General features: G+C 49.2%; 1 protein-coding gene and 1 long non-coding RNA gene across 4 annotated transcripts in view; one reads left to right on the top strand and one right to left on the bottom strand.

The window, feature by feature from the left end:
* Positions 1-323: 323 nt before the first annotated feature.
* CEACAM19 (CEA cell adhesion molecule 19) lies at positions 324-17,564 on the bottom strand. 3 transcript variants are annotated; one of them, XM_057711364.1, is made up of 8 exons: positions 17,235-17,564; positions 16,057-16,425; positions 6,751-6,901; positions 3,610-3,693; positions 3,160-3,206; positions 2,148-2,233; positions 1,372-1,425; positions 324-532 (listed from the first exon to the last, which is right to left on the bottom strand). In XM_057711364.1, the coding sequence occupies exons 1-8, from the start codon at positions 17,287-17,289 to the stop codon at positions 479-481; spliced, it is 900 nt and encodes a 299-aa protein (XP_057567347.1). In that variant the 5' UTR covers positions 17,290-17,564; the 3' UTR covers positions 324-478. The 3 variants fall into 3 exon arrangements, with proteins under 3 accessions (XP_057567347.1, XP_057567348.1, XP_057567349.1); XM_057711365.1 differs by lacking the exon at positions 1,372-1,425; XM_057711366.1 differs by lacking the exon at positions 3,610-3,693.
* A 697-nt stretch (positions 17,565-18,261) lies between these two features.
* LOC130838381 (uncharacterized) overlaps positions 18,262-26,332 on the top strand; it is a 17,070-nt gene continuing 8,999 nt past the window's right edge. Inside the window, exons 1-2 of the long non-coding RNA XR_009049659.1 lie at positions 18,262-18,634; positions 18,837-18,896. This is a non-coding gene — a long non-coding RNA (uncharacterized LOC130838381). The remainder of the gene's footprint in view (positions 18,635-18,836; positions 18,897-26,332) is intronic.

The following is a 26,332-nucleotide window of genomic DNA, read 5'->3' as shown; positions in this document are numbered from 1 at the left end:
TGCATTGGGGGAGGTGCCCAGGGGAAGGGTCGCCCAGGGCAACCAGCAGCGCAGGGTGGGGCACTGTGGGCTGAGAGGAGGGGGCGCAGCCCAGCAGGTGCTTGTGAGGTCTGCTGGACATAGGCCTGAGACCACTCGTCACCCCCAAGTATCCGGATGGGGGACTCTGGGGTGGGAGGAGCCGAAAGCCTGCTTCTCCAGGCACATGGTCCAGGCCAGGCTGCTGAAAGTCCAGACGTAACAGCGGGTTGTACACTCAGAGTCTGAGCAAGGAGCTGGGCCCGTCACGGTCCCTGGTCCCCCACATGGGACACCTGCCCGATGCTGCGCTGAGTCTTCCGCTGAGTCCGCCTCACCGGCCTCACAGCCCCGACGGCCTCGTCCTGCTGGGTCTCTGGTGTGGCTTTTCTGTGGGTTCAAGGCTCCCAGAGGGGGCTGAGGCTTTCCTTCGCCCCGACTGGCCTGGCTTGGGGCCCCTTCAGGGGGCTGGCACCAGCTGGCAGTAAGGGGCAGGGTCTGGGTTCAGAAGGTCCTGGGGGAGGGGAGGGAAAAGAGAGAGAGGGGTTGTTGTTGGGGGGTGAGAGTCAGGGGGAGGCAGAGAGGAACCAGGCAGAGACCGAGAGACAGGAGAGAAACACACACACAGGGGATGAAGGACCGAGATGGAAAGAGACAGGGAGACACAGCGGTCACAGGAGAGCCACGAAAAAGGGAGGACATGAAGCGACAGAGATGAAGAGATGGGAGGGACAGAGACACAGAAAAGGAGGGGCAATGACAGAGAGAGAGACAGAGAAACAAAGTTGTGTGGAGTACAGAGAAAGAGGGAGGGAAAGATAAAAGGTCACAAAGAATTGGGGGTGGGGAGATCCCGAGAAGGGGAGAGAGACACGCACAGAGAAATGTAAGACAGGACAGACAGGGACACTGAGAGAGAGGCAGAGACCCAGGGGCAGACGGGGAAGGGAGGAAGAGCGGCTGAGACCCAGGCCCAGGAATGGGCTCCTGCGGTGGGGCCCTGACTTGCTGTGTGACCCTGGGCAAGGCCCTTCCCCTCTCTGGGCTTCATTTCCTCCCGAGCAAATTCACTGCCTTGGAATCCTTTGATGAAGGAGGAAACTATAACCCCCCCCAGAGGAGAAAGGACTTGTCCAGGGTCTCTCAGCCCAGCTGTGATGTGCTTACAGGGGAGCTACAGACCCCGAGAGTTGGCAGGGGTGGGGGCTGGGGGTTGGGGAGGGTGGGGGGTGGGCATAAGGGGTGGGGGATGGGGATTGGAAAGGACAGCCCGTCCCACCAAGCCTGGTCATCTTGGCCCCTCCCCGCCTCCATGGGGTCCCTGACACCCCCTCCCACCTCCCAGCTCCACACCTGGTAGGGCTGGTTCTCCAGCGGTGGAGGTGGGGGCAGGGGCAGGTTCGGCGGCTGCAAAGGAGAAACACAGATGAACCGGGCCCCTGGACCCCCCACCTTTGCCCTTTGGTGTATGGACATACCTGGACTCCAGGTCTCCATCGCCCCTCCCTGACTCTGGGGCCTCTAGGTGCAGGGGATTAGCCTCCTTGCACTCAGTGTTCTCCTCTGAGAAACGGGCCTGTCCAGTGGTCTGACAATCACCTTGTTAACACTCAGCCGCCCTGTCAGCACCTGTGGTTCTACGCTTTTAGTCTTAGCTTTTTGTCTCTCTTTTTTTTTTTCCTTTTTTTCAATTTTGGCTCCGCCGCGGGGCTTTGGGGACCTTAGTTCCCCGACCAGGGATTGAACCCAGGCTCCGGGCAGTGAAAGCTCGGAGTCCTAACCACTGGACCACCAGGGAATTCCCAGTCTCTCTTCTTATTTAATTCTTATTTTTATCCACCTTTCCCACCTGACTGTAAAAGGAATATTTGCTCAGCGTAGAAAATACAGACACTTATAAGAGGAAAATAAAGACCACCCACCAGCCCCCACGCCCAGAGACAAATGCTCTTTGTGTTGTGCTGTTTCCTTCCAGTCTTTTCTGCTTATATTTTTAAAACAGGGAGCAGCCTAGACAGAGAACAGCAGTTTCCAAATTGTGCGACAAGGCATCCCAGGGCACCCCAGCCCACTCAGAGGGGAGACACCAGGTCAGAAGTAGGCTTTAGGGGAGAGGGGCGAGGGCTCACCATGATGGCATTCGTGGACCCTGTGTCACTGAGAGGGGACACCAGGAGGACTGGAGATGGAAGCACTTCATAGATGTTGTTGTCACCTGAAGCAGAGGACAAGGGGAGGAACCAGATGACAGGTGGCCCACAGGCTGCTGTTGACATTTATGTATTCATTCAACTAACATTTGTGTTAAGCCCTCTTCTTGCCAGGGACACAGCAGTGACTGTGGCAGCCCTGGCTCTGCCCTCCTGGGGTTCACAGTCTAGTGCGGGAGCTCCTAGGGGACCTGGAGGAGAGTCAGGGAGGGCTTCCTGGAGGAAGGGGCATCTGAGACTGGAAAGAGAAGTGAGAGCTATGCAAAGGCAGGAGAGCATGCCTGCAGAGGCCTGGTGGTGAGAGAGCTGCCCATGTTTGAGGAACTATGTTTCGTCTGTCTAGATTATATTTATATTTCTTTGCATCGTTTTGCTTGTTTGGGGATGGACATGTTACATGTGAGAGATGGAGCCAGGAAAGACAGTGGGGACCAGTTTAGGAAGGGCCTTGAGAGCCAAGTTAAGGAGCCTGAACTTTGTCCTAAGGGTACTGGGGAGCCAGCGAGGGTGTTTGAGCAGAAGAGTTGCAGGGTCAGAGTATTAGAAGGACCCTGCCCAGGAATGCGGTGGAGGCAAGTGCGGAGGCAGAGAGAACAGTGAGGAGCTGGGTGTGGGAATCTGGGAGATGGAGCTTGGGTTGGGTTGGGTTGTGACCTGTTGGTGGACAGGAGCCACCGGTGTGGCTGATGGGTGTGGTGGTGATGGGGGAAGGGAGTGCCAGACACTCAGAAAAGGAGGAAAAACAGGTCTGGGTTGAGTGCTGATGTGATCATACTCTGTGGGCTGAATCTGGGGAGTCCCGGCGAGGTCTGGGCCGGGCAAGTGATTGGGAGGCCCCAAGCTGGGGACCACAGGGAAGTTTTTGGCTTGGCAGGAGAAGAGGAGGGGGCCATAGGAGAGCTGGGTAGTGAAATTGGGGCCTCTGGCTTACCGGCATGATGACTGGGGTCCAGCTCTGGTTTCTCTGTGGCCGTTATCCTGGGGGCAAATGGAGGGAAGGATGTTAGGATTGTGAGATGCTCAGGTGGGTGGAGAGAGACTCAGAGAAGCCGGAAAGTCCATCAGGCCTCAGAGAGAGAGGGTCCCCACTTTAGAATGAGCCAGGACAAGACCTGTCCCCGTCCCAGCCTCTTCTCCCATAATTCCCAGCCACACAGCCCTTCCTCAAGTTTCCCCTGCTGTCACCTGCTGCCAAAGAGCAATGCATCCCTAATCTCATCATTTACACAGACTGCCTAAACAATCCTGCCTGTCTCATGATTTCCTCAATATTCCTCTTTAAATAGGCTCATTTGAATACCCTTATTTAAGAAATACGCTTGACATCACGACCACAAATTTGTTAATTCACTAAACAAATATTTACAAAATACCAACCAACCATGGGCTGGGCACTGCTGAAGGCACTGGGGACACAGCTGGGCACAAGACCGACAAAGACCCCTGGCCTGCTGGAGTGGACGCTCTAGTGGGGAGAGAGAGGAGAGAATTCAAATAAATGATGCATAGTCGAATGACGGGGAGTGAAACGTGCAATGAAGGAAAACGAAGACGAAAAGGGGCAGAGGGTGGGCTGTGTGCGTGCAGTTTCAGACAGGAAGGTTTGGGGAGCCTCACTGAGAAGGTGGCAATTGAGCAAAGGCTTGAAGTAGCCAAGGGGACCAGCTGTGCAGGAATCATGAGAAGACAGTTCCAAGCAGAGGTAACAGTCTGTGCAAAGGTCCTGAGGCAGGAGCAGGAACAGCAAAGGAACAGCAAGGAGGGGAGTGTGGCTGGGACAGAGAGTGTGAGGGGGATAGTGGGAAGAGGTGAGATCAGAGAGGTGAGGGGCTGGGCAGCAGATTGAGCTGGGTCTCATGGCCGTGGTGTGGACTTTGACCTTAACTCTAGGACCAGAGTTGACTGATTTTAATAGGATCTCTCTGGCTGTTGAATGGGAAACAGACCTTGGGGGCAGGAGTGGAAGCAGTGAGACCAGTTGGAAGCTGTTACATTGCGAATGAAAACTGTGCAGCCGGATGTGAGATAGAAAGTGGGAAAGTAAAGTCAAACAATGGTTTAGACCTGTAGCTCCATATGTTTGCTGATTTTCTCTTTGTAAAAGCTAGCAAGTATTAGAAAGGTGTTAAAGGCTGACTAGAACCTGACTGAGACATTCATTTGCCACTATCAGAATCATGCAAAAAAGAGTAGAAAAAAGAATTCTTTTCACCATGTGATTCAAAACCTTTAAAAATATCATAACTTTAGGGACTTCGCTGGCAATCCAGTGGTTAAGACTTTGCCTTCCTTCCAATGCAGGGGGTGTGGGTTCGATCCCTGGTCAGGGATCTAAGATTCCACATGCCTCACCGCCAAAAAACCAAAAAACATAAAACAGAAGCGATATTGTAATAAATTCGATAAAGACTTTAAAAATGGTCCACATCAAAAAAAATCTTTAAAAATAAAATAACTTTAAAAAAATCATCACAATTAAAAATTTGGAAATATTATTGGAAATAATATTTGGAAATATTTTGGAAATATTTGGAAATATTATTTGGAATATTTGGAAATATTTGAAAACTAATATTTGAATTAGTTGAAAAATATTTGGAAATATTATTTGGAAATATTTCAAGCTTATAGAGAATCACTGGCTCTATCGGAAAGAAAGCTAGTCAGAGGGTCAAGATATGTGATGCCTAATTTTGGTTTTGGAGATTACAAAGTATTCAGTTCGGGTTCCTATCCTGGGAACTTTTCGCCATTCACAGGTCAGTTCTATGCCATTTGGCTAATGACTTCTAGTCTCTAAGGCTTAGTTTGCTCTAGAGACTACGGCAAACTATGGCCTGTGGGCCAAATCTGTCCCATCACCTCTTACTGAATCACCTTTGAGCTAAAAGAAGGATGTCTAGCAGGGATGCCTTATGTGCCTCCACTACGTTTGATATGACCATGGCAGACATTGTTAATCAATCACAGCATCCTTTCCCATTGAACTTAGACGTGACCCCCTACCTCCTCTCCCACCAAGCTCTCTAGTGCCTAGAAGAGTGCCTGGCCCATAGCAGGCCCTCAACAAATATGTGTCAACTGATTTACTAATCAGAATTGGGCTGGGAGGTGAAAGCTGTTTTGCCATCCCAAATTAGAATGTATTCAGAGAAAGACAAATAGAATTGTGAAGGTCAAGAAACTAACACATAAGGAAGAGTTGAGGAAGGAGACAAAATTGCTGCTTTCATTTTCTGGGGATTATTGAGTGGCAGTGAAATTAGACATCTTATCTGCAACCAGCTCAGAATCAAGGTCAGGAGACAAAGTTCTGAAGGGACTGATTTCATGAGGAAGGAATTTTTCACGAATAGATTGTCCCCTGGGGAAACAGGCTACCTCCTCCCTCTTGCTTTCTCCCAACAGGCCACCTCCCCTGCCCCCACCTCTCCTTCCCACCTACCCACCCCCTTCCCCCCAGAGGTAGGCACCATCTGATGCCTCTGCCTGCCCACCACCCACTCCCATTCTTTGGTAGTTACATCCAGTTTTCCTTTGGGGAACCCCTCCCCACTCTCAATCCATTTGATCACATGGAGCTCGGTCTATCTCTTGCTCCATGGCTACACAAATAGCCCAAGTTTGGCCCATCAGAGCATTCTAACACCTGGCCATGGTGATTGGTTCATGTAAGAACACGTGATTTAAGTTAAGTTAATGAGAGGCAGCCCTGGGGCTTTTGTTGAAACTATCAGGAACAAGGTACTATTTTTCCTCTGGAGTAGCTGAGCTGGTGGAATATAAGCCTGGAGCCACTGGAAGCTATCTTGTCATACCATAAGGGTAGAGCCTGCTTGGGAATAAAGCCACCATAGAGAAAAGGAAAGTTAAGAGGTCTATGGTCGTGACAAAATTGAGCCCCTGGATCCAGCCATACCTGAAGCTCATGTTATATAGGACAAAAACATTTCCTAGTTTTTGGTAAGCCAGTATACAGGTAGGGTCTCTGTCCTTTGCAATGCAGAATTCTGTCCAATGCAGGATAGGAAGATCCTCTCCAGCTCAGGGTTCCAAGATGTGATGAGATTGTGTATGAGTTGGATGATGTGACTTGTGGAAGAAGAATCAGTGGGACCCGGGACTTCCCTGGTGGTGCAGTGGTTAAGAATCTGCCTGCCAATGCAGGGGACACAGGTTCAATCCCTGGTCTGGGAAGATCCCACATACCGCGGAGCAACTAAGCCCATGCACCACAACTACTGACCCTGTGCTCTAGAGCCCACAAGCCACAACTACTGAAGCCTGTGCGCCTAGAGCCTGTGCTCCACAACAAGAGAAGCCACTGCAATGAGAAGCCTGTGCACTGCAATGAAGAGTAGCCCCTGCTTGCCAGGCGTGCAGCAATGAAGACCCAATGCAGCCAATAAGTAAAAACTTAATTAACTAAAAAAGAGTCTTAAAAAAAAAAGAATCAAAGGGACCAGAGAGGGGAGGGGGAGGAGACTGACAGGAAGGAGAGAGAGGCCTGGGGCTCCTGTACCTGTGACTCTGGACCCTCCAGCCTCTTGTCACCAGGAGATAGGCAGTGATGGCAACGAAGACACACCCAATGGCAAGAGATCCAATAATGATGGCAGCCACAATTCCAGCATTCATAGGCAGGCTTGTAATGGGCTGCTCCTTATGCTTTTCTGAGGGGGTGAGAGAGACAGAGAGAGAGAGGACCATGTCTTGGGAGGGCCTCCCCGCTACCCTCCCCCACTGCATCAGTGACTGTCCACAGAGCACCGATGTGGGATTTCAGCTTCCCAGCCCAGAGCTTTCTCCTGCATTTCAGATCTGAGCAACCAACTGTCTGGTGCACATAAAACTCAACAAGTCCTAGATGGAACACCTTGGCTCCCCCCACCTCAAAAGCTCTGCTTCCCTAGGACGTCTTACTATTCTCAGCACATCCAAAACCTATTTCCTGACGTGCTTCTCCATCCTCAGCCCACCACCCTGCCATTTCCCTCCTCAGTTGATGACCTCTCCATCCTTCCAGCAAAAGGATGAAGTTCTGGGCTGTGTTTTGAGGGGGACATAGGGGACCCGGCTTGTAGGATTCTCAAACTCAACATGCCAGATCTGGAACCAAACCTACCTGACTTCTGGCCCCTGCCACGAGGACCTCCAGCCTTTAATCTCAAGCTGGACACCTGTTATATCCCAGCCCTTCTAGGCAGCTAAGCTTGTAGACTCTGAGGTCAGAATGCTGGGGTTTAAGTCCCTGCTGCCTCCTGGCTGTGTGTTCTTGGGCAAATTACTCAACCTCTCTGTGCCTCTTCTCATCTGTGAAATGGGGATAATAAGAATACCTACCTCTCATAGGGTTGTTGTGACATTGTTTACACATACACACACAGAACTCTCTCAATTATCCAACAAAATAGGTTCTGTGCCATTTTACAGATGAGGAAACTGAGGCACAGAGAGGTGAGCTGACCTTCCTGAGGGCTGTGCTGGGATCACACCTGGGCCACCTGAGCTCCCGATGACTGCTGTGCGTGGGTTTTTAAAGAGATACCTGTGTCTTGAGAGCCCTTGAAGGGTAAGAATGAGCTATTTCAGGCTCTGTCTGAGTGGAGTAAAGACTCATTTCCAAATGGACTAAAGTGTTACTATCTATCTATCTATCTATCATCTATCTATATCTATCTATCATCTATCTATTGTCTATCTATCATCTATCAATCATCTATCCTGAATATATGTATATACATTTGTGTAATAAAATTAATAAATATTTTAAGTCAACCTTTGCCTATTTCACCCATCTCCCTAGAAGTTTACCTGTTCAAAGTGTCCAAAGCCCATTTTGAAATTTAACCTCGTCATTAGGAGGAAGAGGCTAGCCTATATTCAGACTTATCTGATCCTGGGCATATTCAGTAGTTGTCCCCACAGCCCAGGGAAGTGGCTATATTAATATAGGCCCATTTTGCAGATGTGCAAACCAAGGCTGAGAGGGGCTGCATTTGGGCAGAAGATAGAAGGCTGTCCCTCTTCCACACACCGTGCTAGCAACTTCTTCCCCACCTTATGCTTTATCGAATCCTCACAAGAGCAAATGGAAATTCAGTGGCTTCTGTGAGTAACTCAGGAGGAGGGGCAAGGCGGAGGCTGTGTCTGCCGACCCAAGGAGCCTCCTAGTCCCTGTCTGTCCGCCTCCTCCCATCGCCCAGGCTTCTTGCAAAAATCCGGAGCCCCTTCTCCCGGAATCTGCTTGCTCTGGCCCGCTGCTGCCCCATATTTCCACCCAGCCTCATCACCCACGGCCCCCTTCCTCACTCTCCGGGCTGCCTGGCCTTCGCCCATGCGGATCCCTCTGCCTGGCATGCTCCTATCCCCACACTATAGCTCCGGCTCATTTTTCTCTTCCCAGCTCCTTCCGGAAGTCTTCTCTGACAATCCCAGGCCAAGGAGACTCCTGATACACTTTTCCTTCATAGCTTACCAACTTAATTATGCAATTAGTTGATTAATGTTGATAGAGTGGACATGTGGGTGTCTCCCCAGCACTTTCCACTGCAGCGCCTTTGGGAGGCCTCCAAGGGTTCAGGCGCCGTGGAGACCACCCCCAGCTCTGGGGGAGCCTCTTAGCTTATTCGCGTAGTATAGCCCCACCCCTTGTCACCGGGATGGGCAGCCATCCAGACCTAAACCAATCAGAGCGCCGCATTCATTTGGCCTTAGTGATTGGTTCAGATTGGCCCAATCAGAGTGAAGTGAAGGATTGTGGTCCAGAGTTACGGAGTAAGCGATCACTTGTTTTGGAAGCAGCCGAGGAGGCTCCCTGCGTCAGCCGACACAGCGTGGCCTCGCTCCTCCTCCAGAGGAGTTGTGAACATGAAGGCCGGAGTCATCTAGTACCATGAAGGCACTATCCATGTCTCCTTCTTCCCTGAGAAGAACCCTGCGCTTTAGCTGGGCAGAAGCCTGCGCAAGATAAAGACAGTTTCCAGCCTCCTCTGCAGCCTCCTCTGTGCACTGCCGTGACCTAAAGCGCTGTATTCACCAAACAAGACATGACATTGCAGTGATGTTCAAACCCGGGGCAATTTCACATACAAAATTCTGTCTCCATATTTCCCCATTTGACAGGGACATCAGTCACATTGTAATAGGGCCCACCCTAGTGACCTCATTTTAACTTCATTACCTCAGTAAAGATGCACTCTCCAAATAAGGTCCCATTCTGAAGTACTGGGGATTAGGACTCAACGTATATTTTTGAGGGGCTATAATTCAATATGCAACACCTCCCAAGCCTGCCATCCTGGAGACTCTTTGAACTGCCCAGGATCCTTTAATTCATCCCTTTTCTGCTTAAATCAGCCAGAAGCAGTTTCTGTTGCTGCAGCAAAAACCTTGCCCGATTCACATGATTTTCACCGCTTGTTGTATTTTGTCTTTTATCATAGACAGTGAGCTTGTAAAGAGGGAGCCTGTGAGTCACTGTATTTTCCAAAGTTGATTGTAATTGAATGCTCAATCAGTGATATGACTTTGCTATTTTCCTATCCAGCAGGAGGTGTAATCCCCTTTCCTTGAATCTGGGCCAACCTTAGTGGTTCACTGCTAATCAAAAGAATGCAGTGTAGGTGACAGTGTGTGACTTCCAAGGCTAGGTCAGAAGAGGCCATAGAGGGGGGTTCCCTGGTGGCACAGTGGTTAAGAATCCACCTGCCAATGCAGGGTACATGGGTTCGATCCCTGGTCCAGGAAGATCCCACATGCTGTGGAGCAACAAAGCCCATGCGCCACAACTACTGAAGCCCACGCGCCTAAAGCCTGTACTCCGCAACAAGAGAAGCCACCGCAATGAGAAGCCCGTGCACCGCAACGAAGGGTAGCACCTGCTCGCTGCAACTAGAGAAAGCCCACACACAGCAACAAAGACCCAATGCAGCCAATTAATTCATTAAAAAAAAAAAAAGAAGAAGTCATAGAGTTCCTGTAGTAGTCTTTTGGAACACTTGATCTCCACATACTTTCCCTCCATGAACCCAGAGCCCAGCCACCATGTTGTGAAGAAGCCCAAGTGGTCACATTGGTGAGGACGTGTGATGATGGTCCAGTTGATAGGCTTAGCTGAGCTCCCAGCTGACAGCAAGTGAGTGAAGACTTTTCTAGCTTCCAGCATTCGAGCCAAGCTCAGCCTTTTGAATCTTTTCATCTGAAGCATGATATCACAAAGCTGTCTGAATTCCTGATCCCAGAAATCGTGAACATAGTAAAATGGTTGCTGTTTTATACCATTGAGTTTGTTACACAGCAAGAAGTAAGTAGAGCAGAACCCCGCATTCTGTTTCTTCTTCCAGGACTGAAAATTTTTTTTTTTGGCTTTTCTCCTTACTGGTCTCTGGGACCATCTCTTCTCAGTTCTACTAAGAATCATATGGGTCTTCTGTGGACCAGATTTATCCATGTTGATCTTTGATGAGATACAATCACATCTGAAAAGTGCTTTCAGTATACAAACTGAAAATTGTCAGACCATCTATAAAAATAGAATTCTGACTCACAAAGTGCAGCAGGCTGCCTATGAGATTAACCCTCCTAAAAACAGCCCAGGAAGCCAGCTCACTTTAAGTCAGACTTACAGGAAGCCAGATTTCTATCTCCAGTGACAATGCAGGAAGCTAAACAATAACTTCTGTAACAATCAGCTCCAAATGGCCAGGACTTGATTAACAACTAAGAGCCTCCTTAATTTTTGTCCCTTCTTCTAACTTAGGGCCAGCCAGAGAAAGCCAGATATGCACCCTAATTGATCACCGAGGATGCCCTGCTTCTAATTAGCCCACCTTCTGCTTTTCTATGCCAACAGCCTCCAACAAGGCACACCTGTTTTCCATTATAAAGCTTTGCCACCCCTCTGCCTGCCTTTGCATCTCTGCCAAAATGGAAGTGATAGTGGCCGACTCCCTGGCTACAGCAAGCTCTGAATTAATAGCTTTTGCTTTTCTCCTTTGGTTGTTCTTTATTTCCACACCTTCAAAAGCAGCAGCTTCACGTGGATTTGCCAAGCCAGTCCTCTAAACCAGGGGTCCCCAGCCCCTGGGATCTAATGCCTGATGATCTGAGGTGGAGCTGATGTAATAATAATAGAAATAAAGTGCACAATGAATGTAATGTGTTTGAATCATCCCGGAACCACCCCCACCCCCCATCCTCCTCCACCCCACCCCCCTGCCCTGGTCCATGGAAAAATTGTCTTCCACGAAACCCGTCCCTGGTGCCAAAAAGGTTGGGGACCGCTGCTCTAAAGGATCCTGTGACGGGTGGTGTTGACATTGCCCCCATTTTACAGACACAAAAATAAAGCCTCTGAAAGGATTGGCCATTTGACTAAAGGTCATATTGTCACATATGTTATGCAGCCCAGGTCCCAGGTGCAGAAACTTTTTTTTTTTTTAATCATACAGGCTAGTCGTGTTTTATCAGCAGGATGCCACAAATGCCTGAGAGAAATCCAGGCTGAACCAGCTAGATCCAGGATGGCCGGCTTGCCTTGCCTTGACTATTTCTATTTCTATACCGGTCCCTGAGAGCTGAAGGACACCTGACCTGATTTCTCTCTGTGTTTGTTTCAGAAGCACTTGGTATTTGACAGAGATGCTTTGCAGCTGTGCTTTAAGAGATCTACAACTTTCACCCGCCCCGAACCGGCTCTGACTTGACCTCAGGAAGGGGCCTGCACAGATGAGACCTGGAGGTATCCAAGTTACATTTGCCCCATTACCACACTAAGATCTCTGCCCAAAGAGGGGATTTGTACTCTGGTAGGCACAATTCATGCAAAGGAGCGTGGATGACTGCGCACACCCACAGCTGCCCTTGAAATCTCCACGTGGTTCCTAGAGCCCTGATGACCTATCTGCTCCCTAACCCTTAAAATCCCCTTACTCCCCTCCCTTTGCAGAGTAGGTGCTTTTAGAACAGAAGCTCTCTTCTCCATTCTCCGGCCACTCTCAAGCCTGTCTTGCTTGCAGCAAATTCAGTTTTATGATTGGCAGCTCGAACCTGAGCCTGAGTGGGAAAGAATTCCCTGACAGAGCCAGAGGGACTTCAGTTCAGCTAGGGCCCCAAGGGCAGACCTTGCATCTACGAGGGTGAGTCAAAAATTATCCGTGCTCTGGCTGTAGAATTTATAGGATTTTTAATATAACCGGAGTGTGGATAAATTTTGACTCATCCTCGTAATTCAGTAACAGCATTGCTGGTAAATTGAAACCGTTGACACCGAATAGCTTTGGATGGTGGCTGTTAACACAGGCAGAATCAAGTCCCATTTAAAAGTGCGGGCTGTGGGGACTTCCCTGGTGCTCTGCGCTCCCAATGCAGGGGGCCCAGGGTTTGATCCCTGGGCAGGGAACTTGATCCCGCGTGCCACAACTAAGAGCCCGTGTGCCACAACTAAGAGCTTGCATGCCGCAACTAAAAAGATCCTGCATGCAGCAATGAAAGATCCCATATGCAGCAATGAAAGATCCCACATGCTGCAACTAAGACCCAGCGCAGCCAAATAAAAAATAAAGTCTGCTTTGTGACTGTTGCTAGGGATCGCAGCTGTTGAGTCCTTGCTCATGGTCCCAGCCCTGATCCCCAGCTCCCCATCTTGTTTGTTGTACTTGATCCCACCCCCTCGGGCAAGGGGTGGACCCTTGACTCAAGGGAAAGCAAATCACAGGCTAGACAGGACCAACCAGATTCTCAGCCTCTCTGTCTGTCTGTCTCTCCAGCTCCCTTTCTTTCTATCTCTGCATTTTGGAAGAAGAGACTCTATATGCAAAGAAGCCTGGGCTGACACCCTGTTTAGTGTCCTGGTGGGAATCCCTGGCCATGAGAGGCGATGGAGCCCTTGAGTAGAGATGAGACCAGAGATGGCGCCCCCTGGAGGAGGAGGGAGCACTTGCTTTCCTCACCTTCCTTTCGCAGGAGCAGGGCTGGGCTCCCCACCCATTCATTCATTCAGCAGTGCCTCTGGCCCTGTTCTAGGCTCCAAAGAAACTGGAGCTGTGAACCCAGGCCTCCTAGAGCTGACATCCCAGGGGCTACTTTTGGGGTTCTACAAAGTACCCCCAACTCTAAGTCAGTTAGAGAGAGCTTCTGTCCTTATAATCCAAGCCTTGGCTCAAACCCATCCTGCAGCACTGGCCTCCTAGGATGACCCTCTTCACCCTCCTGCCAGCCCACTTCATGAGCCCTACAGCTTCCTGCCCCAGGCCCTTTGCACAGGCTGAGCCCTCTGCCCGAATACCTCCCAAAGCTCCTTTCCCCTCTACTTAGAACTGCCAGCCATCATTCAAGCTTTGTTGAAGGATCACCTTTCCAATCAACCTCCCTGACACCCCTATTTACAATCTCATAATTCCTCTACCTTCCTTCACAGTACCCGCACTGTTCATAATGATCTATTGTGTGAGTGTATGTGTGTGTGTGTGAGATTATGTAGTTAATATCTGTCTACCCCACTGGGCTGTGAGCCCTAGGAGGGCAGGGTCAGGGCTGCCTTGGTCACCACTGTGTCCCCAGCACTGCCCAGTACTGGCCGGACACAGAGGAGGCCTTGAGGAGGTGGCACTTGGGGGGCGTTTGCTGAAGGACGAGTGAATGAGGAGTATAGCTTCTGCAGGGGCAGCTGTGTGTCTGATTCAGGAGGCCTTGACTTCGGATCCCAACTCTGCTGCTCATTTGATGATGAGCTGCTCGATATTCAAGAGGTGCCTTAAACCTTCTCGATAAAACAGAGATTCAACTTGCCTTGCACCCCATGATTAGCTTAAGCTGTGAATCTGATCAGTCCTCCACTTAAACCCTCTAGTGGCTTCTTGTCAATCTCTCCATGGCCTACAAGCCCGGCTCCTGTCTGTCTCTTAGATCTCGCCTTCCAACACCCAACTTGTTTACTGTCTTCTAGCCAGGGCGTATTTCTATCTATGCTTTGAACACACCAAGCTAGTCTAGCCTCAGGGCCTTTGCACTTGCTGTTGCCTCTACCAGGAGCTCCGTGCCCCAGAAACCTTCAGGGCTCCCTTCCCTTCCTCTGCTCAAATGTCACTTCCTCCATGAGGCCCACCCCAGATCACATCATCCTGTTTAGTTTTTTTTTGTTACTGGGCAGTCATAACCTCTCTGTGCCTCAGTTTCCTCATCTGTAAAATGGGTCTAATAATTTGCCCACCTCACAGGGCTGTGGTGAGGATTATGTGAGTTATGAGTAAAGCTGGCATGCAATAAGCACTAAATAGTGTTAGCTATCACTATTATTGTTAATGTCTCTCTCTGAAATATGATCTTAATTTATTATTTACATGTTCATTACCATCATCCCCCATTTGAATGAAGGTAGGGAACATTTTTTTTCTCTTTCTCTGCTTAGAGAGGAAGTGGTTAAGCTCCCAGACTCTGGCATAGTGACCTCATGGGATCAAATGCCAGCTCTACCTGAAGCTCTATCAAATGCCTCACTTTCGGACTTCCCCAGCGGTCCAGTGGTTAGGACTCCCTGCTTCCACTGCAGGGGGCACGGGTCTGACCCCTGGTTGGGGAACTAAGATCCCACATGCCTTGGGGCAGGGGCCAAGGGAAAAAAAAGCCTCAGTTTACCCATCTGTAAAATAGGGACAATGATGGTGCCTGCCTCATGGAGTTGTTGTTGAAAGTTTTCATTCGTTTATTTACTGATTCAACTGACATTAACTGAGAACCTATTATGCCCCACATGCTGCAGTAGACATTGGATGATAAAAGGATGAGTACATTCTATTTCTCTCACTCTGAAGAATTACTATTCTAGTGAGACAAGTTTTTAAGGTGATAAATTAGAACACACCGTGCCAGTTGCAAAGGTAAAGGGATGAACAGTCCTACGGGGACTTAGATGATGAGTGACCAGGTCTGCCTGGGAAGCTTGAGAAGATATTCCCCTCCCCGCTTTACTGAGATATACATATAACATTTCATGGAGTTTTAAGAAAAAACACAAATGAATTAATATAGTCAGTGGTTCTCAAACAGGGGTGATATGTGGTAAATATGTGGTAATGTCTGAAGACATTTTTGGTTGTCATGACTGGGAGGGTGCTACTGGCATCTAAGTGACTAGAGGCCAGGGAAGGCACTAAATAGCCTACAGTGTCCAGAAGAGGCCCCTCCTGCAAAGAACGAGCCAGTCCCAAATGTGAATAGTGCCTGGGTTGGGGAGATGTGCTCTAGGGCAAGAGTTTAGAACAGTAGTTGGCCCTTAACAAGTGCCCAGGAAATATTAGCTGTTGTTATCACCCACCATCATATCTCTGATTTGCCCAGAGTGGATTCATCAATAAATTCCTTTTTTTTTTGGCTGCATCTTGTGGGATCTTAGTTCCCCCACCAGGGATCGAACCCACCCCTCCTCGCCCACCCCAGTGAAAGCCGCGAGTCCTAACCACTGGACTGCCAGGGAACCCCCAATAAATTCTTGACTTACGAACACAGAGTCCCTCAAGACCGAGCATACAGTAGGTGCTCAATAAATATTTCACCAATTCATGCATGTGAGGAGTCAATGAGATGGTGCACTCTCCAGGGTCCAGCTCAATGTCTGACACAAGGTAGGCAATCAATAGATATGTTATTCGTTAATGCATGGGAGGATTAAATGATACCTTCAGGGCCTGGTACACAGTAAGCACTCAACCCACCACTGGGTGTCACGTGCATGAACGAGAGGACCAAATGTTTACCCAGAGCTTGGCACCTGGTAGCTGCTCAGGGTGCATTAGCCTCTACAGTTCCTCCCCCAGCGCCCAACACTCACCAACCACCTGGACTTCAGTCTTGGCCCTCATGGTCCAGGAAGGGTTGATGGTGACGGCTACCTGGTAGGTGCCGCTATCGTTGGACTGGGCGTGACGCAGGAGCATGGAGCCGTTGGCGAAGCCGACGATGTCTCTCCGATTCATGGCGTTGCCATCTCTCTGGGGCCGCTGTAGCCCAGGGATGTAGGTGAATAGCCTCGTGCTGCCATCAGCTTCCTTCCCCAGGTACCAGCTGAAGTCCTGGATAGTGTCTGGGACACCCTGGACAGACAGGAGAAGGTTCTGGTTCCTTTGAGGCTGCTCTGGAATCTTCTGGATGCGGAGGGCTGCCCAGGAGCCTTGGGGGACCCAGAGGACCAGGATTGAGGCTGTGGGGTTATAGGGGAGGCCTGGAATCAGAAGGTTGGGCAGGGACCATGGCATTCTCCTCCCTATCGGTCCTCAGCTGGGGGCTCTGAGTGCTGCTCAATGGAAACAGAGGTGGGATTGATTAGTGATGTCTGCCCTGGGTGCAAGAGTGGGAACCCAGGTATGGATTCCTCAGGTTTGCCATCCCATTGGTCCAGAAAGTTTTTCTTTCTTTTTTTGAAAAGATTTTTTGATGTGGGCCATTTTTGAAGTCTTTATTGAGTTTGTTACAATATTGCTTCTGTTTTATGTTTGGGTTTTGGGGCCCTGAGGCATGTGGAATCTTAGCTCCCCGACCAGGGATCAAACCCACATCCCCTGCATTGGAAGGTGAAGTCTTAGCCACTGGACTGCCAGGGAAGTCCCTAGAAGGTTTTTCTGCTTGGAGATGCTGTGTGGCCTGCCTCTAAACACATGGACTCTCTGAATTAATTTATTCATTCATCTAACCAATAATTTTTTAACCAATATATTATTTATGCTACAATACCAATTACTTACGATACATCTAAAATTCCCTAGATTTCTAGGCCCTGGTGATTCAGCAGGGAATCAAACAGAAATAAATTCCAGCCCTCATGCTCCTGACATTCTAAAAAATTCCAAAGATAAAATGCAGATGAGGCTGTGATTCTGCTGCCCCTCCCTCCATCTTACTCTAACAATTTTATTTTCCCTGACAATCTTTCCCTTCTTCCAAGAGGAAACCTCAGCCCCTGGGCTAGGTACCACTTCTCCCCTCAGTCCTGGGTGTACATTTCCTCCTTACCTGAGAGCAGAAGGCTGTTTGCGAAGGGGTGCTGGGCCCCAGCGGGAATCTCCATCTTGGTGTCCTATGGAGATGCCAAGGGGCCACCTACTGGACACCGAGGGGGCCAGAGGGCTGGGCCCCGGCTCTCCGAAGTGGGCCAGCTCAGTGGGGATTCCAGGGGTGCCTCTGAGACATGGCTGAGGCCGGCCTAGCTCAGCACCCCTTTTCCATAGGCTCTGGAGGCTTCACCTGTGCTCCCTGGGATGGACGCATAGACGTTGGTTGAACCAGTTTTCCAGGGTGACGGAGAAATTTCTGGGACTTCCCAGGACTCCTCCCTTGACCCCTTTCAATCTCTTCTTCCCTGTCAGTGTGACTGTCAGTAGCAATAGCAGTAATTATAACAATAAGAGTCACAGCAGCCTCTGGTTATGCAATCTCCCCCCGGGCCAGGCAGGGAGGTAGCTCCCTTGTCCAACTACCTCAGCCCACGTCCGCCACGCATAACTCTTTCCATTTCAGAGACGAGGAAACTGAGGCTCAAGGAGAGAGGCAAGTCTAACAGGAGGCAGAGATGGAATCTGACCTGTGGCCGGCTCACCCTAAAAAGCTCTTAGCATAGTTGTTCAAAAACATCCCTCTCTTCATTCATTCCAACACGCACCCGCTATGCCCAGCCCTGTGCCGGGTGGTGCTGAGGACACAGTGATGATTGAGACAGAGGCAGCCCCTGCTTTGCCCTCAGTCCACAGAGGGGCTCATGGCTGTGTGTGTGTGTGTGTGTTTGTGTGTGTGCATGTGTGTGTGTGAGAGACAGACCCACCATCGGACAGTGATGAACCAGAGTGATCAACGCTGGGATGGAGGAGCCCAGGGGCCCGGGAGAGCCAGAGGGGCTGCCTCACTCAGCCAGACGGGATGTCTGAGTTGAGGCCTGGAGTAGGAGGAGGAATGAGGTGGGGTGGAGTGGAGTGAGGTGTACCAGGCAGTGTAAATAGCGCAGGCAAAGGTGTGGAGGCTGAGACAGCCATCCAGGTGCATGGAGGAGGCTGTAAATTCCTTGAAGAATGGAGGGCCCCGTGGGAGCAGGTGCGTGTGTGGGGCGAGGCTGGAGAAGTAGGAGGGACCAACTGTAATTCTGAGCTCTGTTGGGACAGGGCCTAGGTGATGGAGCGTCCAGGGTTGTGAACACCGTAGCCATTGGCCACATACGGCTATTTAAGTATAAATTTAAATGAACTGAAATGTAATGCGTTAAAGAACTTAGGTTCTCAAACTAGCCACTTTCAAGGGCTCAACAGCCCTGTGGGACCAGCGGCTGTCACACTGGAGAGCACGGATACAGAACATTCCCATCACCATCACAGAAACTTCTATTGAACAGTGCACATCTAGGGATCTGAAGGGGGCGGTGCCAGGTGAGATTTCAGTAGCAGTTTGTGTGTGTGTGTGTGTGTGTGTGTGTGTGTGTGTGTGTGTGCACGCACGTGCACGTGCATGCGTGTGCTCGCATATGCTCGCGTATGCTGGACACACATCAGCAGATTGTCAGAGATGATGGCATCTTCCAGAGCCCCAGGTTGGGACAAGAAAGACATCTTGACTTTGAACCAACTCCAGGGGGGCGTGGCCCAGATGTCTGAACAGCTGCAGACTCCAGCACCGCCCTGCTGTGCGTAGGTGAGCCTGGCTCTGCCACCACTTGGTTATGGGATCTTGGGCAAATGAGTTTCCCTCTTGGAACGTTTCTTCCTCTGGACGATGGGACAAGCATTCCCACCTCACGGGGCTGTTGGGAGGAGTCAGATGCTGCATGCGGGGGCCAACAAACGCCCATCCCTGTAATTACTATTGACCTTGTCTTTGGACTTGCCCTACCTCCCAGATTTGTGACCCTGCTTGAGGGAAGTGCATTTCCCTGGAGGCGTTTCCAATCCTCCACCTCCCAAACGGTTTTCGAGGTGGTGTTCCTGGTGGTGTTCCAGGGATAAGACTCCTTCCAGGGTCTACCCTTAGTCCTTTTTGCTGCAGTTTCAAGATTTCCTCCATCTGTCGGCCTCAGTGGGGTTGTCGCAAACCCAGGCTTTATTGCCAGGTGTAGCTGCCCCAGTCTTGGGCGGCAACCAGATTGCCCAAACCCGCCTCATTCTGGTAGGAGTTCGGTGTGCAGCAGAAGTGGAGTTTAGGGGCCAAAGGGATTCTGATGAATTTTCCCTGTTAAACCTCAGGAGCAAAGGCTCTGCGAGCAGCGAGAGGCAGGGTATAAAGCAAAGCCAGTTATTCTATATTGTTCCTCTCCTGAAGCCACTCTCTCTCTCCCCCTCTCCACATCCCTCCCTCCCTCCTTCCTTCCCGCCTCCCTCTCACATAATCACTTTGATTCATCTTACAATTACGAAAAGTCAAGGTTTATTATAGAAAATTTAGACAGGGACTGCCCTGGTGGTACGGTGGATAAGACTCTGCGCTCCCAATGCAGGGGACCCAGGTTCGATCCCTGGTCAGGGAACTAGATCCCACATGCGTGCTGCAACTAAGAGTTCGCATGCCACAACTAAGGAGGTGGCGAGCTGCCACTAAGGAGCCCACCTGCTGCAACTAAGACCCGGTGCAACCAAATAAATAAATATTAAAAAAAAAAATTTAGACAGAATGGACTCAAAAGGAAGAGAGTAAAATTCAGCCATCTTCCAACTGCCCAGAGAGAGTCACTGTTAATACCAGATGTTAATTCCATCCTCCGTCCGGCAGGCTTCATTCTGGTTTCTCCCAAGCCCCAGAAGGCAGGTCCTGGCAGGTCCTGGTTGGTCCAAGCCTCCCAGGTGTTCCCATTCTCCTAACCAGGGCCAATCAGAGCTGAGGGTGATCTCGGAGAGACAGCAGTGAGCAGTGGCTTACAGTGAGGTCTTAGCTTCCTGCCCAGGAATGGAAACTGGGTAGCCTGGATGAAGACCAGGATCCTAGCCACTAGTCCCCCAGTGGCTAGAGGTTAGAAGCAAGATCCCCTTGGCCCTTGCCCCCATTGAAAAATGCATTTCTCTAGGAGGCAAAAGCTGTAAAAACAGGTACGTAGTTTATTACTGGAAACACAGCACAAGTGAGAGACCACACAGAGAAACAGTTTAAGACAGAAGCAAGGCAGAGATACACACCTGGAGAGAAAGGGTGTGGGCGTCCCCCCAGTCAGGAGGAGCGCCGTAAAGAGGTGGTTAAATCATTTATATAGGGCAGTTCTTCCTGGTCTTTGTTTGCCTTTGGCCAATTATCTGGTTTCCTTTTCCACACCTGACCTGTCCTAGGACCCTCCCCAACACGCGTGTGCAACTTTTTTCCAAGATGGATTCCAGGCCAGGGGCCAATGGGGGGCCTCGGGATCACCTATTATGGGGTAGCACCCTCTCCTTTTTGACCCCCAAAGAGCCTTTCTGCCCATGTGCAGTGGCTCCCTTGCCCCAAGGATGTGAAATATGTGACCTCTTGTTGTACTCAGTTTAGCCCTTCTCTGTCCCTGCCATAACTGTTATCTTAAAGTGTCCTCAGGACACAAAGTCCAGCTACTTACCCTGTTCCTGTAGTTATTTCTATTCTGAAGTGCAAACCAGAGGCTGGTTGTAAATGCCTAGCCTGGAGCCCATCTATCTCCTGCCTCACCCCCAGGCGATCCCATTCTTCTGGCCAGGGATTGGTTGAGTGGTGGGTTGAGCTGGCCAATCAGAGCCAAGGGGAGGCTCCTGGGGAAGCTCCCCCAGAATGGGGTGGGCTGTTTCTCCAGGTAGGTGTTTGGCTGTGATGGCCGGAAAGCAGCAGCCATCTTGGCACTAGCCTGAGCATGACAGCCAATCTGTGGAAGAAGACAGCAAACAGCAGAGAAGCAGAGCTGAATCCCATGCATGGTACCTGGAGTTCAATGAGACAATCCAATTCTTTGCTTTGAATCCCAGCCCTGGGAGTCTGGGGTGGGGGTGGGGGGAGAGGGGCTTTCCGCTACTGGCACCTGAAGCATCCACACTGTTGCATGTTCATATACTGACAAAGATTCTCTCTTTGTCTGAATTCCACCCAGGCTCTCCTTCATTTTTTTCTGACTAGGGCTGACTTTTGACTTGTGCGTTCGTCTCTGCCTTGTCCAGTTTTAGCAAGAATCCTTCTAAGTTAGTTTAACTGAAACAGCCCACACTTGATATCTGATCACCCGTGATAATCTGTTTGGGTTCTTCTTCCTCTACCCCCCACCCCCCATCCCCCCCCCCTCCCCCGCAGGTGATGTCTGATCTGGCAAGAATCCCGTCAGGTCAGTGTAGCCAGAACCCTTCTTATCCTTAATGCTACTGAAGCTGAATGCGGCTTCTGTACCCCGACACCCAATTAAATCTCAGAGACAGAGTTCTGAGTGAAGTAGAAAAGAATAGCTTTTTTGCTTTGCCAGGCAAAGGGGCCACCGTGGGCTAATGCCCTCAAAACTGCGGGCCTGACCCGGAAGGGGTTGTGAGGAGTTTTATAGTAACAGCTCAAAGAAGGCGTGATCAGCTCGTGGACATTCTTCTGATGGGTTGGTGGTGACGTAAGTGGGAGTCCACATCATCAACCTTCTGGTTCCAGAAGGTCTAGGGTCTGCTGCTTGTGGGCAGCACACAGTTACATTCTCCCACCTGGTGCGGGTTTCCGTCTCCGCAAAACAGCTCACAGGGAGGGCGGGAGGGAGTCCCAGCAGAGAGGGGTTACGGGGATATATGTATACATACAGCTGATTCACTTTGGTGCACCTCCAACAGACAAACAACAAAAACCCACCCAACACACAAACAAACCCAAAACAGCTCAGAGATCTTGTTCTGTGTATCTCTTGAGGGGGAACCAGGACCCTGCCTCAAGGCTGCACTATTATTTCTTTTGACAGCTCCTCGCTTATCTCTGCATCCTCTCCCTTCCCTAATTAGCAACTCTTTGAACCTGCCCCTGGAACTCAGGGAAGGTCATGGAGGCTGAATGAAGCCTATTTCCTGCAATCAAGAAACGGGGCGGGGGGCAAAGAAAGGCTTTTGTGCCCTGGAGCCCCACAGGGTGCTGCTTGGTATGACCACCTCTTAGTCGTTTTCCCTGCACTGACTCCCAGCCTGCTCCGCGGCTGTAATTCCCCCCCCCCCCCCCCCCCACCGTGCCCGCGCTGTATTTGCGGTTGGGTCCAATCTCTCTTCCCTATGGTAGGGGCTACCTACACCTGTAGCAATGAACCCTTCCCCTTGAATAAAGTCTGCCTTATGCTTTAACTGATATCATTAAGTAATTTTTTTCTTTAATAGTTAGATTTTTTTTTTCTTTAACGATTCACCTATCCTTCATGAATTTAATTGGTTCCTGAAAATTCTGCCAGCAAGCACTGGGAAAAGAAAAAAATTTTTCTATAAAAATTTTAGATTTTTTTTTTATTGTGATAAAACCCACATACAACTGACCCATTTAAAGTGTACAATTCGGTGGCATTTAGTACGTTCACAATGTTGTGCAACCATGGCCGCTGTTTCTAGAACATTTTTATCATGCCAAAGGAAACTTTGAACCCATTCAGCAGTCACTGCCTCTTCCCCCAGGCCCTGGCAAACACTGATCTCTTCTCTGTCTCTATGGATTTGCCTATACTGGACATTTCATATAAACAGAATCATGCGAGATGTGACCTTTTGTGTCTGGCTCCTTTCATGTAGCATCATGTTTCCAAGGTTATAGCGTAAATCAGTACCCCTGTCCTTCCCTTTTCTATTTTTTTCTAATTTTAAAACTTTTATTGAGATATAATTGACGTACAATAAACTGCATATATTTGAAGAGTACAATTTGATATATTTTTCCTTATTAGTAATGTATATATGGTAATTCCAATCCCCATTCCTTTTCATGGCTGAATAATATTCCAGTGCATGGATAGACCAGATTTCATTTATCCATCCTTCTGTTGATGGACATTTTCATTGTCTTGGCTACTGTGAACAGTGCTGTTATGAACATTCATGTACACGTATTTGTTTAATTCAATTAACTTCTCTCTAGTTGTGGCATGTGGGCTCCAGAGTGTGTGGGCTCAGTAGTTGCAGCGTGTGGGCTTAGTTGCCCCACAGCATATGCGATCTTAGTTCCCCGACCAGGGATGGAACTCGCGCCCCTTGCATTGGAAGGCAGATTCTTAACCACTGGACCACCAGAGAAGTCCCTTTCATCATTTTTTAATGTTAGATTTCAGTAGCACAGGCATTCTCACCCTGAGTAATCTGCACCCAGAGGTTTCCGGGATCTTGCAGCAACTTGAAGCAGGATGATATTGGCTTAAACCCTCTGCCCTTTATTTCGTGTAGAAGCAGCTGGGATGGGGAGAGTTTGGGGCTGTTTAAGCCTCTCCACAATCTCCATCAGACCCCCTCCTCCCCATTCTCCAATGTGGATAAGTGTGGTTTTCTCAGTCTTATGTGAAGTTTATACAACACCTATACCAAAATTCTGGGTCCACTCTTTTTTTAAAATAATTAATTAATTAATTATTTGGTTGCACCAGGTCTTAGTTGCAGCATGTGGATTCGTTGCACGTGAAGTCTTAGTCATGGCACGCATCTAGTTCCCTGACCAGGGATCAAACCCGGGCCCCCTGCATTGGGAGCACGGAATCTTAACCACTGTGCCACCAGGGAAGTCCCCGGGTTCACTCTTGACTCTTGGCTCTGTGAAATCCATACATCCTTCCTCCCAAACAGGCCATCATGCCCATCACTGGTGGGAACAGAGATCACACGACTTCTGTGGGGGACCATTCATCAGTGTCTATCACAACAACAGGGGCTCTGTTCTTTGATCCAGCAATTCCACCTCCAGGGTGTGTCCCAATACCCATGCCAGGTCATGCACTACAATGTGGCACTAATAGTATTGATAAAAGGATGGAAATGACACAAATATCCATCCATAGGGGCCCGGTTGAAAAAGTCCTGGACATCTCCTTGTGGAGGAGGACTGTGGCTATAAAAATGCTAAAGATGCTCTCTCTGAATTTCCAGAAAACTTCAGTAATAAAAGCAAGGTCAGAGCAGTGTGTATGAGATGTTACCTATAGTGGGGAAAAAAATATATAAACTTACCAGGAAGTAGTGCCATGGTTATCTGAGACAGAGCAGGGGTCCAGGGTGGGAGTGGCAGATAGAATGATGGGTCCCCAAAGATATCCAGGTCCTAATCCCTGGAACTTGTGAATATGTCCCCTTGCATGGCAAAAGGGACTTTGCAGATGTGATTACGTTAGGGACCTCGAGATGGGGCGTTTATCTGGGATTGTCCTAAGTGTTCATCACAAGGGTCTTCATAAGGGAAAGAGGGAGGCAGGAAAGTCAAAGAAGGAGGAAGGTGATGTGAGAGTGGAACAGGGAGAGGAACGGTGATGTGATGCGGAGCCGTAAGCCACGGAATGCAGGCGGCCTCTAGAAACTGGAAAAGCAGGGAAAGGGCCTCTCCCCTGGAGCCTCCAGAAGGAACCAGCCCTGCCAACACCTTGATCGTAGCCTCCGGAGACTCACTTCAGAATTCTGACCTCCAGAACTGTAAACAAAGACTTTTGTGTTTTTCGAGCCACCAAGTTTGTGGTAATAAGATAGTGAGTCAAAAAGTATCCGCACTTCGGTTATGTTAGAACTTCTATAAATTCTACAGCCAGAGTGCAGATAATTTTTTACTTACCCTCGTGCAATTCCCCTGCCTAAAGGGTACAGTTCAATGGTTTTTGGATATATTACATTATTCATTTTTAAAAATTGGGGTTAACATAGAGGTGACGAAAATTTGCCATTTTCACCATTAAGTGTACAATTGAGTGGCATTAATTTCATTCAAATGCGCAAAACTGAAAATCTACATGCAAGAGTGAAGCTGGACCCTTACTTTATACCTTATGTGCAAATTACCTCAAAGTGGACCCCTGGTATCTTTTTATAACTTTTGATGTGTGGATTTTGTGTACAGGACTGCCTCATTTTATTGCTTTTTGCTTTATTGTACTTTGCAGATACTGCGTTTTTTACAAATTGCAGGTGTGTGGCTACCGCGCGTCGAGTAAGTCTGTCTGTGCCATTTTTCCAACATCATTTGCTCACTTTGTGTCTCTGCATCATATTTTGGTAGTTCTTGTGATATTTCAAGCTTTTTCATTATTATACCTGTTATGGGGATCTGGGATCAGTGATCTTTGATGTTACTGTGGCAAAATGATTATGACTCGCTGAAGGCTCAGATGATGGTTAGCATTTTTTAGGGATAAAATTAAGGTGTGTATGTTGTTTTTAGACACGATGCTATGGTACACTTAATAGACTACAAGATAGTGTAAACATAACTTTTTAATTTTTATTTATTTTTGGCTGCATTGGGTATTCATTGCTGTGCACGGGTTTCCTCTAGTTGTGGCGCGCAGGGGCTACGCCTTGCTGTGATGCATGGGCTTCTCATTGAGGTGGCTTCTCCTGCTGTGGAGCACGGGCTCCAGGAGCACGGGCTTCAGTAATTGTGGCGCACAGACTCAGTAGTTGTAGTGCACGGGCTCCGTTGCTCCGCGGCATGTGGGATCTTCCTGGAGACCAGGGATCAAACCTGTATCCCCTGCATTGGCAGGTGGGTTTTTAACCACTGCGCCACCAGGGAGGACCCAAACATAACTTTTTGTGTGTTTCTTTTTTTAGCCACGCCACATGGCTTGTGGGATCTCGGTTCCCTGACCAGGGATTGAACCCAGGCCATGGTGGTGAAAGTGCTGAATCCTCATCACTAGACCACCAAGGAACTCCCATCATAACTTTTATCTGCACTGGGAAACCAAAACACGTGTGTGACTCACCACTGTGATACTTGCTTTATTGCAACCTTTGATTTATGGTGATAGTCTGGAGCTGACCCCACGATATTGTTGCAATAAAAATAAAAAGTGAGGGTTTTTTTTTTTCCCTCCCCTGAGAGCAAGGAAAATAAAGGGAACAGTGAACAGGCTGGAGAAGAAACATCATCTGGCCTGAAAGAGTTAATCACTCCTAGTTTTATTTAACTGTTACCAAATCTGTAATGTGTGTAACTAGATTTGTCCTTCACAAAGC

The sequence above is a fragment of the Hippopotamus amphibius genome, chromosome 16 (assembly GCF_030028045.1).
Source record: "Hippopotamus amphibius kiboko isolate mHipAmp2 chromosome 16, mHipAmp2.hap2, whole genome shotgun sequence".
Taxonomy (NCBI): Eukaryota; Metazoa; Chordata; class Mammalia; order Artiodactyla; family Hippopotamidae; genus Hippopotamus; species Hippopotamus amphibius.
This window is presented reverse-complemented; position numbering and strand designations above follow the sequence as displayed.